Here is an 18,891-nt window from a genome sequence, read left to right as displayed (position 1 = left end):
AGCGCACTTACTAGAGGATAAGGTCACCTAAGGGTAAGTAAAACATCATAAGTGAAACCGTAATTAACACTTTTAGAACGTATTACTTAATGTACATTTTTTAAAAGCAGTCATAAATAGGGCTACGGAGCCGGTAAGAAAATAACCCTATCTGACTCCACAGTTCAGGTTTTATCATTGGTCTTTTAACTTTTAACCATTCAAATATTTTTACTAATAAATTGCATACTTTAAAGCTTTCTTTAGCAATATTAAATTTTTGATGTTAAATTTTCACCGTCATGCATAAAATGATACTGCAAAAAGATTTCTGAACTATAGTTCCAACTCGAAGAAACTTTGAGTAAGTTAAGATAAAACTGACTCTAAAAAATCTTTTCCGAAAAAAAAAAATATGACCGTATTCAAATTATTTCTTCTTTTAAATTTCTTCCGAAAAAATAACACATTTTATTCTATGCTGGTACAAGACTCAAACGAACTTGTGCTGAATGTGGCTGATATTTATATTTTCCTTTTCAGAATCATTTATTTGAATTCAAAAGTTTTTCTTTAGGAACGCACTCAAAAAAAAAAAAAAAAAAAAAAGCAAGAGGAAAAAAAAAAAAAGTCTTTTTTTAAGCAAAAATAAAGAGGGATATATTCTAGCACGATTTCTTTTCCAAAAAGAGAATTACTAAGGTGCAAAGAAAGAGTGCATTTTGAAACGTGCTTTGGTTGCAAATCTTCTTACGCTTTCAGAACGTTGTATATTTTTCATAAACTCGGCCTGCAAGTTAATGAAGAGAAAAAAATCCATCTTTTCCTTTGAAAGGAAGAAAAAATATCAAACGTTGTACTAATTATTAAGACTTAAGTTTAAACTATACTGACGGTTGAAAAATGATTTCCTCTTCCAAAAGAATAAAATACTGGCTAATGCTGGGCATAAAAAAGAAATAAGCTAACAAACAGATTTCCAAGTCATCAAACACAATGCTCGCTATCAACAAATGCTTGCATCAAACAATATCGAACAAAGTAAATGATTATTACAGCATAACTTCTATTTTTAGATATTCACAGAATAGTTAAAAACTAGTTCACTTAAAATTTTCAGACACTTTAAGAGCACGTTTTGTCCCCCTGTTTTAGAACGCTTTGAAGCAAATTTTTTGATACAGCTATTTGGCTCAGCACACATTTTTAACCCTTTATGGAACACATCTGAGAACATTCTTTAAACACTGACCTTATGTCTTAACTTTTAGACCACTTTGTTGCACACTTTACAGTACATTTCGTACTGCACTTATAGAACATTCCTCTTAGTATACCAGTAGTTTTTTGCTGCTAATTTTTCAGCATTGTCTCGGTGCAGCTGTTTATCGTCGCCGGGCAATGGATGGCTGGTGTGGGGTGTGATAACGGTCATTCTTGACATCAACCCACTGTTACTTGTTGCCATACAATTTCTATTTATAGGGTGGACCGGGGAAAGTTTACGCAGTGCCCTTTTTTCGAAACGAATAATAACTGGAGAGTCAACAGTCATAACAGATTGATGCTGCTCTCTAGCACATATTCGCACAAGTTTTTGAACATCAGTCGAGCTTCGATCTAGCATGCACAAATAATAATCTGTTTTCTACCAAGTTGAGTAAGTTTTGTGTTGAACGTTTTGAAGCTTATTGTGAATGAATAACCATTAGTTAAAAAAGAACAAGTATATAAAAATTCGCAGAACTTTATTCTTTTTTTGAGAATTGTACTTGTATGAATTAAATGTTATTCATTTTTTTTTCACGTTAAAAATAAATCCAAACTTGACAACGGGGCAAGTTTACGCGTTGACGTCAGAGCACTCTTACTGTGTCTTACTCAAACGTGCACCTGACACTTTTTTGCTCCAAACTGTCTCAAACCTTTTTAGTATTTTCCGGCTATTTAGTTTTGAAAATTACAATTTAAATTTTAATTAAGTTACACATTCGTATCTTATAGCTTACAATCATAAAGTGCTGTCTTCATGCACCTTCAGCTTTAACTTTAAACACTATTCAGTCTGTAATAAATTTGCTTTATTTTAATGATGGTAAGACAGTATGTTCAAAGCACCAACGGAACCACGTTAGGGGGTCGAAATAAATATGCGTAAACATGCCCCGTATCCGGGCCAAATTTATGCAACCGACTTCGATTCAAAAACAATTTTTTTATCGGTGAAAAATACAAAATGAGCAACAACTGAATGTACCAATTTTGACTCCACTAACTTCTTTATAAAACCGCAATATCTAAAATGTTCTTAGTCAAAACATAAAACAAACGTGCTCCGGTCTGCCCTACTATGTGTGAGGATGTTGATTATAAAATAAACTGCTTTTCTAAAGGGAGTAATACCCAACTCATAAGTAATATTCTGAGAGTAATCCACAGCTGCATTTTGAAAACAAGAATGATGAATTTAACAGTGAAAAAATCAACTTATGTTGCCATGAACATCAGGAAACGCAATTGTGCCATTGTGTAAGGTGACATAGCTTCTTGACCTTTTAACTTCAAAAAAAAAAATAAATAAATAACCTACATATTAGTAAAAGGAAGATTAACGACGTTAAACACGCACAATTTTTCAAAACAAAGCAGTCCTATGTTTCTGGGTTAAAAGGAATGCTTTTTCAAAACAAAAATATGTGAGATTGCATTTCGAAACACCTGTCTGCATAGTGTTTTGAAAATTTGTGTTGGTTTATTTTTGTTGATTACGCTTTTACTTTAGAGCACACATTTTCTATAATTTCTTTTTTAATTCTCTATTTTTTGTTTAAACTAAATATTGAGGTAAGTGTTTTTCCGTAGAAATAGTTATAGATTCTATATTTCCATCTCTGAAAGAAAAGTTGAAGCTCAAAAGCTAACGTTTCTTTAAAAAAATGTTTTACAAAAAGTAGAAAACACTCAAAATAATCAAATATCTTTGTCAGAGTTTCAAGAACAAAGAACTGAGCATTCTCTTAAAATGTTGCTTCTTCATCCTATTGAGAGACACAGGTGCGCATTTTATTTTTTACTAACAAAAGAACTGATCTTTTGCTCTCGAGAGTTTTTCCTGTTTATTTTGTTCGATTTTTGCTTATTGAGTGGAAAGCACTCAGCTGAAGTTTTAAAGAATATATGATGATGCGAAAGATTTTTAAAGGATTTCCACTCTTTTATTTACGTATTTATGTATTTGCTATTGTTATTTTTACGTTTTTATTCTTTCGGTAAGACTTGTGACTACTAACAATCTACAAACAATCGAATTAAAATATAGGCGGAGGAAAAAGGATCGGTTCCGATTAATTTACCCCGAATCAGTCCGCCACCTACTCCATCATTCCGACTCTTTACGCAGCCTTGGCAGGGTTGCAGACTCTAAGGGTAAAATGACCGGCTCCAATTAGAGTTTTTAACCCTTTGAATCCTGACTCTTACTCCGACTCAGTCCCTCCCCGAAGTCAGTTCTACTCTGACGTTACGATTCCGACTACGGCGTTCTAGTTACAAGAGGATTATATCAAATGATTAGCGCATTTTCTTCTTTTTTTTTTTTGAAGTAACATCGTCGAGCAATAACGACTGTCGCTGCAGCAAACCTAACCTGGCCACGTAGTAAAAGCTAAGCAGATCCTAATCACAGCATTGCTTGACATTAAATTGTAAATTTTTTTAAAGACTCTTACATGATTTAAAAATTTTTATATCGTATTAGTATACTGATGGTTCGTAACATTTGTTGTGTTTTAACACTTCACTAATGAGGTGACTGTTTTTATAACGTAAGTCTGCAGTTTGTGGTTCAAGTAATTCCAACATTATATTTCCTGGCCTCTCCACAAAATCTAGCTAGTTAAAGTAGGACATTTCCCAATATCTGTATTATTTATTTATGTAAGTACAACTGAAACAGTGCTGTAAGTGATATACACGTATTTACATCTAGAGCCACATATGAAGCAGTGGGAAGCAAAAGGGGTGTAAGTTGCAAAATTAAAAATTTGAAGATAACCAGTACAATTGATAAGAGAACCTGTATTCTGCTTTGGGGCAAGAAATAGTACTAGTAGTCCTAGTAGGTGCAGGTGCTGTTGTACAGCGTGATTTGGATGTTTTTTAAATGAAAGCCTACCTAGGATCTGAAATTTAAACGCGTTTTACTCGAAACTTTAAACAGTCCACTTGCATCCCTTTGCTTCTCACTGCTTCGTGTGTAAACATTGCAAAACGCGTCAATATCAACTGGGGTGTAAGACAAACCACCTCACCAGTGAAGTATTTAAAAACATTTGAGGCAGTGAGAAGCAAAGGAGCATTGGACAGTTTATAGTTTTGAGTAAAACGCGTTTAAAGATAAGGCCCTAAGTCTTTCATTGAAACGTTTTTCTAAATTACGCTGTATAAAAGAACCTATATGGGCTACTAATACTATCTTCCTCCCGAAGACAGAAGAGAGGTTCACCTACCATTTGTACTGGTTACCTCCAGATTTTTATTTTTACTTCTTAAATAACTTTGCTTCTTACTGCCTCATTTGAAAAACTTTAATATATTAGTTACCTACTACTTAAAGAATGGAGCTGAGGGCTCCATGACCTTGAGATAGAAGCTTCGCTTGAAATATCGGAGGTCATGGGTTCAATTCCTGCCAGTGCCCTGGATCTAATTTCCTCTCTTTATGCTATATCATTTTCTTATGCTGCTTTCCATGTTAATCTAGAAGTCCAACCTCTCGAGGCAATGGACTCCACAACCTCATAGTGGTTATTTTCTATAACACTACAACAACACTGCATTTAGGTAACGTGAGGAGCTATAAATTTTGAGGTGAAAAAAATCACTCAAAAATATCAAGATATCATCAACAGTCCCGTTATTTAGAATTTCTTCAGTAAACCGGAGGAGGGTAGTTGTACAGTACATATTACATTGAGGTAATTAAATTTGAATAGAAGTATCAATTGTTTCACACTCTGAAAAGACTTAAAAAATGTTAGATTATTGATTCATTACTTGAATTTTATGAATAACATAGACACCACTTCTATTTAATGTAATTAAGTTTGGAAGATATCTGAAAACTATATTGAAATTGTCCTTTTTGGCTTACTAACGAACTTGTCATATGGGATGCGTCTATTACTGTGCAAAAAAAGGGTATTATTATTAGTATTTTTAATTTCCAATGGCGTGTACAAAAGACAACATTGACTTCCAAAACAAATGAGTAATGAACAAAAAAATAGCAAGAATTAATATCAAAGTGACAAAAGAAAAAAGTATATGGATCTATTTGGTATTTTGTTTCCCAGTAGCGTTCCCTCAAACTCTTGGAGTATACAACCTAGGGCAGAGCTTCTCATGAATATAGTCCATAGGTTCCAGAAGATTACAGATGATTCAGTATGGATCATTAAATACATTAATGGAAATCTGTAACTCAGAGCCAGCCTAACGTAAGTCCAAAAATTGTGATTTTCCGTTTATTGGTGCATTTTATGGAAATTCCTACTCAACATCGAGACATAAGAACGTAGTTCTAAAAAAATTTAAAAACCTTTGTAATTATTGACCAGTGTTAAAGGAGCACGCTTCTCATCCTTTGCAAGCGCCAAACGAACGTTTTCCATCTTTCCTGTTAAGTAGATATTATGTGACTTACGTTAGTTTGTCTATGAGGTACAGAAATATAAATGCTTAGCACGGCACTTGTTCCCAGTAGCAACACGGAATTCTGCTACTGCTTTCATTCTAGGCCAATCGGAAAGCCTTTAGATATATTTCCAATAATATTTCTGGGAGTTTCTAACTAATAGTTATTTTTTTCAATTTGTTCTTGAAAATGGATCTTATTACTAACTTTGCAATATTAAACGGAACATCATAGCAGTTTGAATAATCGCTGCACCTTTTTATGAGAAAAAGTTTGCATTTTCATTTCCCTCCATTCCACAGTTTGCTGTATTTATATATTATTTTTGGAAATCTTCTAATTTAACTGCACAAGATAGAATGAGAATCTACGTTCTTTGTAAAGTGCAGGTAAAGAAACAAGAATATGATACATTTGTAGTCTTTGCAGGGTGTTTTGTGCAGTAATTGTAACGTCTATTATCGTAGAAATGACGTTTGAAAACAGCAAAACCTTTACGCATATCGATGTGCATACAGAAAATACATTGAATTCTGAAATCTGTTATGCGAAGTGCCATTTCCACCCTCGAAATGACGGACATGATCATCAAGCACTCATGGTCAGTACAGGAACTTTCTGGATATATTTTTTTAGCTTTCCTTCTTCTTTAAGAATGAAATCAAGCTGAAGTGATGGATGAATTCCCCGTTTCGCGAATGACAACCACCAGCGCTATGAGTTTATTGATTTCCTGCTTTTACTCAATTAAGACAAAGTAATAAGAAAATTAGCAATTATGTCTTCTGATCCTTCAAGATAGAGGATAATGACCTGGAAAGAAAAAGATAAGGCAATGTTCCATTAACTTTAGTGAGAAAAAAACTGTCAGTGATACCCTTAATTACCAGTCTTTGTCAGAAGCATGCAAAGGAAAATTTTTCAATAGGTTCTCAAAATTCAGACTTCAATTTAAAGGTCTACATAAAAAATGGAGCTACATTGAGCCCAAAAATATTATTTATGATACTTAATTTGACTTAAGCATTAAAAAATAATAGTAAAATATAATCTGCCATTTTGTAAGAAGAAAAGCTTTGTAGATGCAATCTTAAGGCCAATCTGATATTTACGATATAATTTGGTAGCAAACCGGGTTCTTCAAAAGCGAAATGTTGAATTTAGGATTATCTGTTATTATAATACACAATGGTTGCAAGCAACAGGAAAACATGACACAGTTCAAGGCTTTAAAATTCAGTGGCTCAGGTTTTAAAATTTTATAAATCCTGAAGCTGCTTTAGAAATCTATTGCCAAGATTGCTGTGGCAACTGGGTTCCATTTATGTAGCAAAAATGTGTAGATACTGCCAGTATGTAGTTCAAAAACAACTTCAAAACCGTATCAAAACACAAACGAAATGTTCTGTCATTTCTAAGTTAGGGGAGAGTGTAGTACCTAGGGACACTTTTCATATGTTAATTTTAAACGTCAATTATTTAAATCAAACTTAAGCTCTAAAAGTCACATTAAAATACTCCAACATACTTCTAAGCAATGTACTTCTTTAAAATTCAGACAGTTTGAAAATAAAATATTGCCAGCCGTTTAAAGTAAAAGTTCCAAGCTGTCCCAAGGTACAACATCCTATTCTACCTTGGAACACACCCTGTTGTACTATGGGAAAGTCTTTATGATTCAGGAAACAGCCATATACTTAAATCAATTTTGCACCAGAAAACAAAAAAAAAAAAAAAATTTCGCGATAGTGAATTAAATAATGAATAATTAATTATGAATTATGAACAATGAATTATGAATTATTATTTAACAAAAATAATAACTCATATAAAGTGTGCGTAAACATATCTTAATTATTAAGAACCATGCATATGTTGTACCTTGGAAGGTGTCCTAAGGTACAAAATATTGGCTGTCCCAAGGTACAATCCCCACTTGGTTTCAGAAAAAACAAAATAATGGTCAATCTATATGCACTATCATTATTTTCTCATAAGCAAAATATTTAAAGTACTTCTTTTTTATAACAAAATAAAATTCAGTTGATTAAATTTGCAAATACAAAGACAAAAAAATGAAAGAAAAACGAAGGAAGTATTTACTTTTGGAGCCATTAAATTTTCTTTCTTTCACAAAATTATCAATTTTACTCAGTTGAAGCGGATTTTTACTATGGCACCATTTTGTGGTGAAGGCTACTATAAGAGATTACAAAAACATGGCTGCTATAAATAGATTCTTAGAAATTAGCAGTGTTCCAAGGTACAACAATCTCCGCTACGCTTATACTTATGCTTGAAGACTTATCGTCATATAAATAATAGCCGATGATCGAGTAACACGCGTGTTTCAACAATGAAACTTGCGCCATGGCATGTTAATTTGACAATATGTTTTGGTAATGATTCACATGCAGGGAAAGGTTCATTGTGACAAGGCTAAACTCGATACGGTAACTTAACTGTTTTACTGGTAAGCCTGTCGTTTCAGGGGAATGAAGAAACGAAAACAATTAGCGCTATCTACTGGAGTTTAGGGTTAATCCACTGGTATTAGGGTTTAAATTTCAAGTATCAAAATATCATCAAATAGGCAATTCGCAACTCCAGAGCTCCAATACGCTAATTTGCGGTGATTAACAATACTAAAGAAAAAGGTAAAACATTCCATTCCACGTGTTTTCTTCGCGGTAAATTACAGGCTTCCAACAGTTTGTGATGTAATGTAATTTCAGAAGAATAGAAAAGATAGCTTTCCAAAAACACGATGAAAAGTTATTGTCATTCACTAAGCGTCAAAGCAAGTTATAAGTTACGGCATTTGTTTGTTTTACCTTTTTCATTCGCCATTAGACAGTGACTGAAGCGCCCCCTATAGTTTATTAGAGTTGCAAATTGCTTCGTTCAAATGTAGAAGCAATTTTTACCCGTCATGTCTTGACGGGAGATTTTCCAGTTGCCTTGTAATTCATAAACAATTTGGGGTATATTTGGATGAAAAAACTTTCACCCATAAGGTCACCAACTTACATTGTGAAGGAGGTATTCCATTGTTCTATGTAATCTGAAACAGGTGTGTGCAGCTCTCTGCAAGTTTGTACGGCTTAATATTTCTATATAACTTTTTAATTGTCTGCTCAAAGGTAACTGTTACCCTATATCAGTGTTAACCAACGTTGGAGAGAATGGGGGACGCTGATATAGGGGGCGTTTTAGTTGTTCTCATTGGCAATCCAAGAATGAGTTATTTGGCTTTCGTCGATTTCCCTTTTTGCATTTGTACACTTCTTTTAATTAATTTCTTTTTCTTACAAACTTAAAATATTTATCAAAACTAAAAGAAAGGTTATTTTAGGGTTATAACATGTGAAAATGCATTAATATTTCGAGTAACACAATACATCAAATGGGGCCTAATGGGGTTTTCTAGTAATGAATCATGATGAAAAAAAGATGTGCAATCACTGTCCTATATTGCTATATAAATGCTGCTAAAGATTTGATAAAAATAACAGAATTTTTTTTAAAATACCAAGCACTTTTCATAATGCACTCAAAAAGACAAAATAACTTTTCTGGGTCAGAAAGGACTTTTTAAGAATTCCTGTAAATTTCGAAAATTCCAAGAAAATGATACCACAAGCGAAAAAAAGTGCGGCTCAAGTCATGAAGAGAATTTATCATCATTATCTAGCTTTCAACCATAACTTATTGAGTGTTGAAACATGCATATTTTTCTTATTAGAAAGGTTTGGTTTTACATGATTAGAACCGCACTTTTCTTCGTTTGTGTGTTATTTTCTTGTAATTTTCGAAAACTACAGGAATTCTTAAATTGTCCTTTCTGACCCAGAAAAGTTGTTTTGTCCTTTTGAGTGCATTATAAAGAGTGCTTGGTATTTAAAAAAAAAAAATCTGTTATTTTATTCTTTCTAGTGTACATGTATTTCAAAAATAGAATAATTTTACCCTCACGACACTTCACCTTATTTTTTCATATAAATACTCGGCACTAAAAAGGAAAAAACCTATATATGTGTCTAAAACTTTAAGCAGTTGGCACTAAAATTTAATCCTTGTTCCTCTTAAGGATTTATGCTTGCTAATTTCATGCTTGCTTCAGAGAATCCTTGATTCAAAATTTTCATTACGATTGCTTACGATTGCTTTACTGTTGCAAGGCAACAACATTTGTAACAATGGGTTTTATATTTAAACATTTAATAAGGAAAATACATGAAATTAGTTGTTTTCCATCCCAATTGAAATAATTATTTTATTTTAGAATTTTAACTTTTCAGTTCTAAGTTGTACGTTAAGATTAAGCAAATAAATTAGTGAAATCCCGAAGTCTCTTTGTGGAGATATCAGAAAAACTAGGCCTCAGTTTCTCCGTGACAATCAGGTCAAGTATAATAAAAGTGCTTAATAAACTTCATTTAAGTAATTTTCTGGTGGCTTTTTCACTATCACGTTTATGTTAACAATACGTGACTCACTATGCGGAGGATATTGTATGAAAGCATGTGCAATGTTATTACTGCAAAAGATTTTACAATTGAAGCAGTGAAAACAAAAAAAAAAAAATGTAAGTGCCAAAAAAAAAAAAAAAAAGGAGGTAACCAATACAAATGGTGGAAGAACATCTCCTCTGTTTTAGGACAAGAGATGATATTAGTAATAATGGTCGTTGCTGCTGTACACCATGATTTAAAACAAAAAGTATAAAAACCCACCTAAGGTTTGAACTTAGAACGCGCTTTATTTCAAAGTTTAAATAACCCACTTTTATCCCCTTGCTTCTCACGATCTCAACTTGAAGGCAAACTTTACCGCACGTTCTATCGCAGAAACCTCAAAAGCTGGCCTCAGGTTACTGTCTACGTTTTGAATTTTTCTTTGGTTTAAAATACTTATTATTTCTTGACTTTTTACTTTTTCTAAAATTAACTACGCAACATATATACGCATAACAGCGATTAAAATGCACGTTACTTTTTTTAATCGACGGATCTTTTAATATTTGCAGATGTATATGAAATGCAAAATGAAAGTTGCGTTTATAACTATGCTTATTAATCCTACTGTTTTCATGTTTAATTTGACAAGACCATAGGCGGTAACTACTGATTAAATTTATCAACAAGTTCATATAGAGAAAAAAGCTTTCAAAACAAATATCATTTAAAAATAATAATAATAAAATTTAGTTATGCATGTCATGATATCTCATTCTGAATTTTTTCATTTTAGGCAGGAAAAGTAACAAAATACAGCATAACTCTGAAAGTTCAACCACAAATAAAGAACACCGAGGGATGTTTACAGCAGAACTCTACCATGGCTAATTTGCATGTAAGTATGCACTTTGTTCATTACAACTTTGATTTTTCTTTCTAGTGAAGAATTATTTTGAAAAGTATACATTAATGCATAGAAACTTTTAAAATTATAGTATCTTCAACAAGTTTTAGAATCATTGTATTAATGACGTAGGATTGTTCTGAGATAGTAATATAAGGTGAAGATGATGTATGAAGTGATAAAGGCAAACTTATATTTAATAAAAGCATTTAATTTTCCATTAATCAATTCCGAATTCCTAACGTAGCGTATCATTGCAAACATTCATTTTTCTTTCGTAAGCAAAGGAGTGTTGCCGCTCAAAGCCATCATTAAAAAAACAAATAATAATTGACCTTAATGGAAATTGTGGGCAAAGTAGTTAATATTTAATAACTTCATCATTATTTCTCCAAAAAATGTTCATTCATATATTAGCATCAAATTGTAAAATGTTGGTATGGCAAAACAACATCATAAATCAGATAAATGCAATAAAAAAGCATCAAAGTTAATGTTCACTTTTCCCTCAATTGCAAGACCTTTCAGCAGATACGACTGTCCCGCAGGTAGTACGCCCTGGAGGTGGCAGGCAAAATTCAAAACAATAAATTTTATAAGAGTTATGAATAATGCTCTAAGGGTTATTTTCCCAGTTACTACGCACTTTTGTTGATAAACTGAATTTTATCATTTTCTGCGCACGCCTCATAAAATCACTTTTTTTAGTCGACGACATTTTCATCCACTCTTCAGCCCGGCAATACTCATCACTTTATCCAACGCGCTTAAGAAACGTAATTTTTCAGGAGGTTCCCACTTACAAGGAGGGGGGGGGGGTCATGGCCCAGACTGTTCCATTGAAATTTTTAAGGGGTGTTTTAAGAGGAAAGCTTCTCCTTTTTTTTGAGGGGCGGGCGTTGTGGAATTTAAAGGGTGCACCATTGTTCTAGGGGGATATGGGCACCCCTAAGTTTGCACTATTCCTACACAACTATAAACCTTTTTTTTTCTCTCTATCTCGCGTTCTAGTTTTCTCATACATGTTAGTGTCTTTCATAACTTGTAATTTTCATGAAACACATCTTTGTTTCTCTTTGTATATAGTTTTAAACACATTTAAGGCTCTCAAAAATGCAATTAATAAATAACAAAATATTTTATGTATATTCTTAGCAAATCCTTTATTTTTATCTCAATAATGATGACAATACTCATAGTGCATTTGAAAAATATACCGAGTCATTGCCGTCAATACGATTTCCTTTTTTCTCTCCATTAAAAAAAAGAAAGAAAAATAAGGAAAAAAAAAAGGAATAAGAACTAAAACATTTTTGTGCATCGCAATGCATTTGATTTCTTAGACAGCAATATCGCTCTTTAAGAAAAAATTACATCTAGTAAAATGCTAATTATAACATAGTTCTTGAAAGTTTTCCAAAAAGCCAATTAGCTTGATACCGTATCCTAATAAACAATCAGTTGCTGAAATTTTTCATTTCAAAGGTTCATGAAAATTTTCGTTAGATTCTTGTTTCAAAAGTTTTTTAACAAAAATAAAAAAAAAGGTATAAAAATAAAAATCAGAAAACAATCCTTCTTACCGGACGAAACCAAAGAAAGAAAAACTAAACTTTCGAATTTAAGAACATGCCTAAAAACATGTCATTATTTAGCTAACAATAAAAAATAGCTATCGGGGAAGTTGCTCAATTTATTAAAAATTCGGTTACTTTGCTTGTTAACAATGCAAAAGCATCAACGTACTTATTTTTAGCTGAAAATGCTCTAGAAACTGCATAATGTATAATGTTTAAGGTAAGTACATAAGGGTTTCACGGGATTCTCCTTTGTGCAAAAGAAATATTGGCAATAAATACGAATATGTGTATATGCTTCAAAGAAAAAAAAAATAAATAGATGCTTTAAAATCTTAAATTTATATTTTCAATAAATTGTATGTTTTGTTATAAAATATATTAAACGCTTCTTTCAGGAATTATTTCTCACACCAACTGTTAAGAACTATATTGTATTGCATTAAAGTAAGAGCTCCAGCTAAAGTTATAAAAAATAAATTTTAAAATGCGTTTACATGTGTTATTATTGTGTTAGAGTTATTAAACATTCATACCACTTTCTTGCAATGTCGAATGAAAATTGTTCTCATAAGTTTTAATTAAGAAAAATTTCGAATTCGAAGAGAGTTGAGACTTGTGTTTTATTCAAATATGAGTTAATCGGCGTAAAATAGCAATAATAATAGTAGTAATAATAATAATAATAAAATAACAAAATAATACACAAAAAATAGAATTATAATTATATAATTAAAGAAAAAAACAAAAATAATTTTAAAATAAGTAGTAGTATAAGAGAGTAACAATAATAACCACTATTTACATTTAGCAAATTTTCAGTGAAAAGTGCTGTTAACTAAATCAAATTGTAGTCAGACATAGTGTGCAAAATAAAAGTTTATAAAAATATGTAAGCATAAAAAATACTGAAAGAAAAATTAACTACTTTCATAAACTCCTGCGTATTAGCAGAGTCATTTTAAAGGCACGCAACAAAAAATAAACAAAACTATTCAAAATTTGATCTAATATTAAAGCTGGTTTTAAAATTTGTTGCTAACTTTTACCTAAAAACGTAGTTAAAGTTAAACTTACTTAAATGTTGTTTAATATTTTGTGCAATGCATTGTAAATAATAATACGGAACTAGTATTTGCTCATTAGATTTTTTTCTCCAAACTTTGAAAGTTACATGAGATTTTATTATTATTTTGCAAATAGTTAGATGTCCGATTTGAAAAAAAAAGGTGAAATTGATTGACAGTCCCGTTTTGTATAAAGCAATTATTTTTGTTTACCTTAGTGATTAGAATATTGTATTCTTTATGTCTTTGTTACCATCTTGGCGTTTACATATACATTTCTTGATTTTATGTTTAAACTTTACCCAAAGCCAAATGGCTTACCTGTTAATGACTACTGAGTTTTTATTCGGGAACTTAAGCAGCAAATTGATAGATAAATCTTACGAATGCTCTAATACAGGAAAAAGTTTCTTACATTGTTTGTCTCTGACGTTTTTCCTCACTTCAGATGACCTGTAGGATTGGGATTTCAGATGACCTGCACTTTGATGGGAGGTTTTGGAAGGTCAATTCGACCTTCCAATATTTTTGCTTATTCTGAAATGTTTTTTCTGACGATTCGAAAAATTTTGGGACATAACTGCAATAGTTCAATTTTTCAATACCCAAATGTCCCTGCTTATTAGATGCACGCATACCTGTATTTTATCATTCGGCAAAATTTGGAGTTCCATTCGGCAAATTGAGGATTTTCACCCTCCAAAACATTTTAGTTCTATGCTCCCCTCATTATAATAATATGTCCTGCTCTGTTCTAATGTCGTAACGTTTCTAGTTTCAGACCGCTATTTGCCTATATAAGCTTTCGTTTACTTTACATGCGTTTAAGTTTTCGTGAACCATTCTTTTCATGTACGATACAATTGTTCATTTTGGTAGCCACCAAACAGAAAATAACTGTGTTTTCGGAGTTAAAAATTATTGTTTTAAAATGCTTTAATTTGAACTTTTATTCACGTTGTGTTATTTTACTGATATCTTTGTACAAAGATTTCGACTGCTTTTTTACATAAACATTAGTGTTATTTCATTAAAGTTTTTCTATGACTGATTAAACACTTTGAAACATATCATTAGTTCGTTTCTTGATTTTTTTTCATTCACACAGCCCGAAATTTGTGAAGCTGATGTTACGGAAGGTGATCATGGTGGATCTGATGACAAAACGCTGCTCAGGTCAACTTGTCTGCAAGTGGAGGAACTACAGGATTAGTCGTTTTATATGTAAACTATGATCACACCCATTAGAGAGATAACTTCACACGCTGCGAATTACATGCACTAATTAGATGAAGCAGGTTTCTTTTAAATAAAATTATCAAATTTAAAACTGCTATTTGCTGTACAATATGCCACCAGTTTTTTATAATATTAGGGTTGGCAAGATCTTGTCAAAAGTGGAAAAAAAAAACATGGGTAAAACATTAGAAACCTTACTGGCAGAAATATCTGTTTACCAATGTTTGCTAAAATGGCAAAAAAATAGATGTTCTTTACTTACTGGTATCGTTAGTCGCTAATTTTAATTTTTAATAACTTAAACTGTAATCACATTACTGTAATATTTTCAAACTTCAAGTATTCAAATTCTATTGGAACAGTAATCAAAACGTTATGTTTGTACCGTTTTATTTAGTGTAGAATTTACGAAAGAGGAGAGTTGATAACAAGGAAATAGTTCGCTTACTTCAGTTTAAACTGTTAAGTAACAGTAGTTACCATTTAATAACAAAGTCTTACATTTTAGTTAATTTTTAACGGAAGTAATATCAATTTGACAATGATACTAGATAACAGAAATGTGAAAGAAACAACTATAATTTGTATGTAATATAAACATTTAAAACGAAAGAAAAGCAACAAGATCATATTAATCTATGACTTTATGAATAAAAAATGCACTAAAAGAGGTTCAATGCCATCCTCTACATCACGAACCTTTTTTTAACATTGAATTTCAAAAATCGAAATGTGTTACGCTATCTACTCCCACAACCTTTTTCGAGTTCTGTTCGAGTAGTAATTTATGCTGTTTTAATTATCAAATTAATAGTAATTAAAAACGAAATAAATGTTTTGACTCAAGTCTCAATTGGATTATGCCCGAATTTATATCTTTTTTTTTCTGAACGTCTTTAAAATCCCACAAAAACTTCCTACCTTTTGCCATTTTAGCCAGTTGTTACCTGGGTTTTTTTTCCACGTTTTCCGGCTGTCCTGGTTAAGATACCATTTTAACGGCAAAACTACCAACCCCCTATCGTATACATTTTTAATTTCAACAATGAGCTAGTACGAAATGTAGGATATCAAACACAAGGTGTCAAATTACCATAGTCCAGATTAATATTTCTTGTACAGTAAAATTTGATAAAGGTTTTCATGTGGATAATCTAAATTAGATGAATAATTTGTCATTTTATAAGCATACTTTTATTTAACAAATATTATTAACTACATTGACTTATATTTTATTGAATCTGTAAATTATCTTTAAACTTTGCTTATGGCCCCGTTATAAATTATCTTCCCAATTTCTAAATACTAAAATCAGAACTTCGATTTCTTTTTTAACTTGAACCCTAACAATAAAGTAAAACCTCATAAATATTATCCAGTTATGTTATTTCTAAAAAAAAATGAATAAACAGACTTGCATACAGTGGATATCAGAAGGTAAAGATAAAGAAAATTGCATGTATAGAAATAAGATAAAACTTTCTTGAAGAAACGTTACAAATTTTGCTTGCAAAGCAAATAGAAGCTTATGTTTTAGCTGCATTTTGCTCTCATTGATTGTAGAAAAGTACCCTTTTCTTTTAATAATTTATACATTGCCTTTGGTTTAAAAAAAGAAACATTTCCTTTATGGTACATTTTATGCATGGATCTTAAAAACACATCTTTAGATTATGGAATACCTCGATGTATGCTTCAATATTTTGATGCTTTGATATTTGAGGACAGGTATGTACATTGGTTATTTCCTATATTATATTTTTTAAACAATTGCGTGACAAAGAAGAAATGGTAAATGTCAACTGAATATGGTAAAGTTAAATGTCGCTAGATAATAATAGAAGAACTTAATAAACGAAATTCATTCATATTCTAATACCTTACTTTGTGTACTGTTAATAATTTGAGTATTTTAATCTTTTAGTTGGATTTTACGGCGGCAAAGTGTAATTTATATACTTACCGTCAGGGATAAAGCTTCAAATAAGAGCAGAAAACTTGCAAATGGCAAACAATATTCTTATGAGAAATCTATGCTAAAGTATAAGAGTATAATCTAATAATTTGAAAAACTAGTTTACATTACATTTACTTATAATGTTAATTCATTATATAATGCATCTGCATGCGTTTAATTGTTCCAAAAAAGTGAAAAACAGAAATTAAGAAAAAAAATACAGTTAGTATGTTGATGTGACTTATAAGTAAAGGTTGCAATTTTGTTCCCTTTAAAGTAATAATTTAAATGTCTAAGTAATTAGTCATTGAATGGGACTATACGAAATTAACGTAAAAATCATAAAAAAACAAACACAAAAATTGATAAAAGCATTTTATCAAACTAAATGGTGCTGAATATATTACTTACTTTGAATAATTCTTCTTGCCAGTTTATTATCAATTGATGTAAATTTTCATGTATATATTTACACTTTGTAATATGTTTGTAAATATATTCATTAAATATTTAATTTTGCAAATTCCTATCCCGTAGGACATGTATGTATTTAGATTTAAGAGGTTGAAGTATTTGTACATATTTATCAACTTGAACTGCTGATCAAAATCTTGTAATTGTTTTTTGTAATAAAATATTTTAAATGCCTGTAGATTTTTATTAGTAATTTCTTACCTTTTTTATTACTAACTAGTACATACTTGTACTAAAAATAAATGAGGCATATATATATATGCATATTACAACACTTCATTCACATAATGATTTTGACCACAATAACTTATTTGCTTCATTTGTGTTAGACATTATATATATATATATATATTACTATATAATATATATATATATATATATATATATATATATATATATATATATATATATATATATATATATATATATATATAAGGGTGGTCCTTATTTTTGAAGTTGTAGATATTTTACACGACGCCCCCTCAATTTGTTCCATTGTACAAATAAATGATCCATGCAAAATTTTAAGTCAATCCATGAATATTAACACATGCCCCTAGGGTTCCCTTTTTAGAGTTTTGAAGAAAAAATTGCGGATTTTCTCATTTTTATGTAAAAATATTCCTAGGTTTCATATTTAAAGTAATTTTGAACATCAATAGATGTTGCTACTTCCAGACCAACCATTCTCTCACTTTCATTCTGTAAAATTTTACATATTACATAGGGTACAAGTACACCAATGGTCTTGGGATAGGCATACCGCTATTCGCGCTCGTTTCAAACCAAGCGGCAGGGGAACTTTTCTTTCCACCAAGATGGACACAAAGGATTCTAAAGGCCACTAATGAATGATTTTTGACAACAACAAACTGCCTCCTCCAGGCTTTGGGTGTGTTGATTTAGAAAATGTTCTGTGTATGTGTAATATGTGTGGCAAATAGGGTCACTAGGTTTCCATGCTGTAAATATAAGTAATGACGATTATATTTTAATTCGCTGTTCTTTAGTTATAAACTTAAATGTTTATACATTCTTATAATTTAAATTTTGAAAAATCCTCGATTACCCTACCATAAAAATAAACTCTGTTTTTCATATCTAAAATATAAATTTAAAAAAAATCCAGATCGGAATAATGTAAAAATCTATACTTTAAACTGTCTTCTATTTCAGTACATAGTCCTTTATTATCATCAAATTCCTCTTGCATTTCACAAGATTTAGAAACCGAAATGGTTATCTATCCTAACCTGTTGAACCTTTTTTTCTATATCTGATCTACCACAAGGCAAAAAAGCTTGACAAGTATTGAGATCTGCTCGCATTTCATTAATGTTAGACAAATGCCATATTAGGGACAAAGATGCTGCTCATTTATTAACAGCCTATGTAGATGCAGTAAATTTAAATCCAAATAACCTTATGTAAATCCTTTATGAGGTCAAGAGAAAATCTTCGAGAGGTAAAATCAGATTTCATGAATTTAAATTTAGGTTTTTTATTTATTCCCTGGGATACAAAGCTACATCCAGATGT

General features: G+C 31.1%; 1 protein-coding gene across 1 annotated transcript in view; it reads left to right on the top strand.

The window, feature by feature from the left end:
* LOC129217069 (TBC1 domain family member 5 homolog B-like) overlaps nt 1-17,530 on the top strand; it is a 65,060-nt gene extending 47,530 nt beyond the window's left edge. The window contains exons 2-3 of the mRNA XM_054851315.1: nt 10,928-11,029; nt 14,791-17,530. Coding sequence (XP_054707290.1) covers nt 10,928-11,029; nt 14,791-14,895 — 207 coding nt within the window. The 3' untranslated portion in view covers nt 14,896-17,530. The remainder of the gene's footprint in view (nt 1-10,927; nt 11,030-14,790) is intronic.
* The last annotated feature ends 1,361 nt before the right edge of the window (nt 17,531-18,891 follow it).

The sequence above is a fragment of the Uloborus diversus genome, chromosome 2 (assembly GCF_026930045.1).
Source record: "Uloborus diversus isolate 005 chromosome 2, Udiv.v.3.1, whole genome shotgun sequence".
In the NCBI taxonomy this organism is placed as follows: domain Eukaryota; kingdom Metazoa; phylum Arthropoda; class Arachnida; order Araneae; family Uloboridae; genus Uloborus; species Uloborus diversus.
Note: the sequence above shows the minus strand (reverse complement) of the source record. Positions and strands in the feature narration are given on the sequence as shown.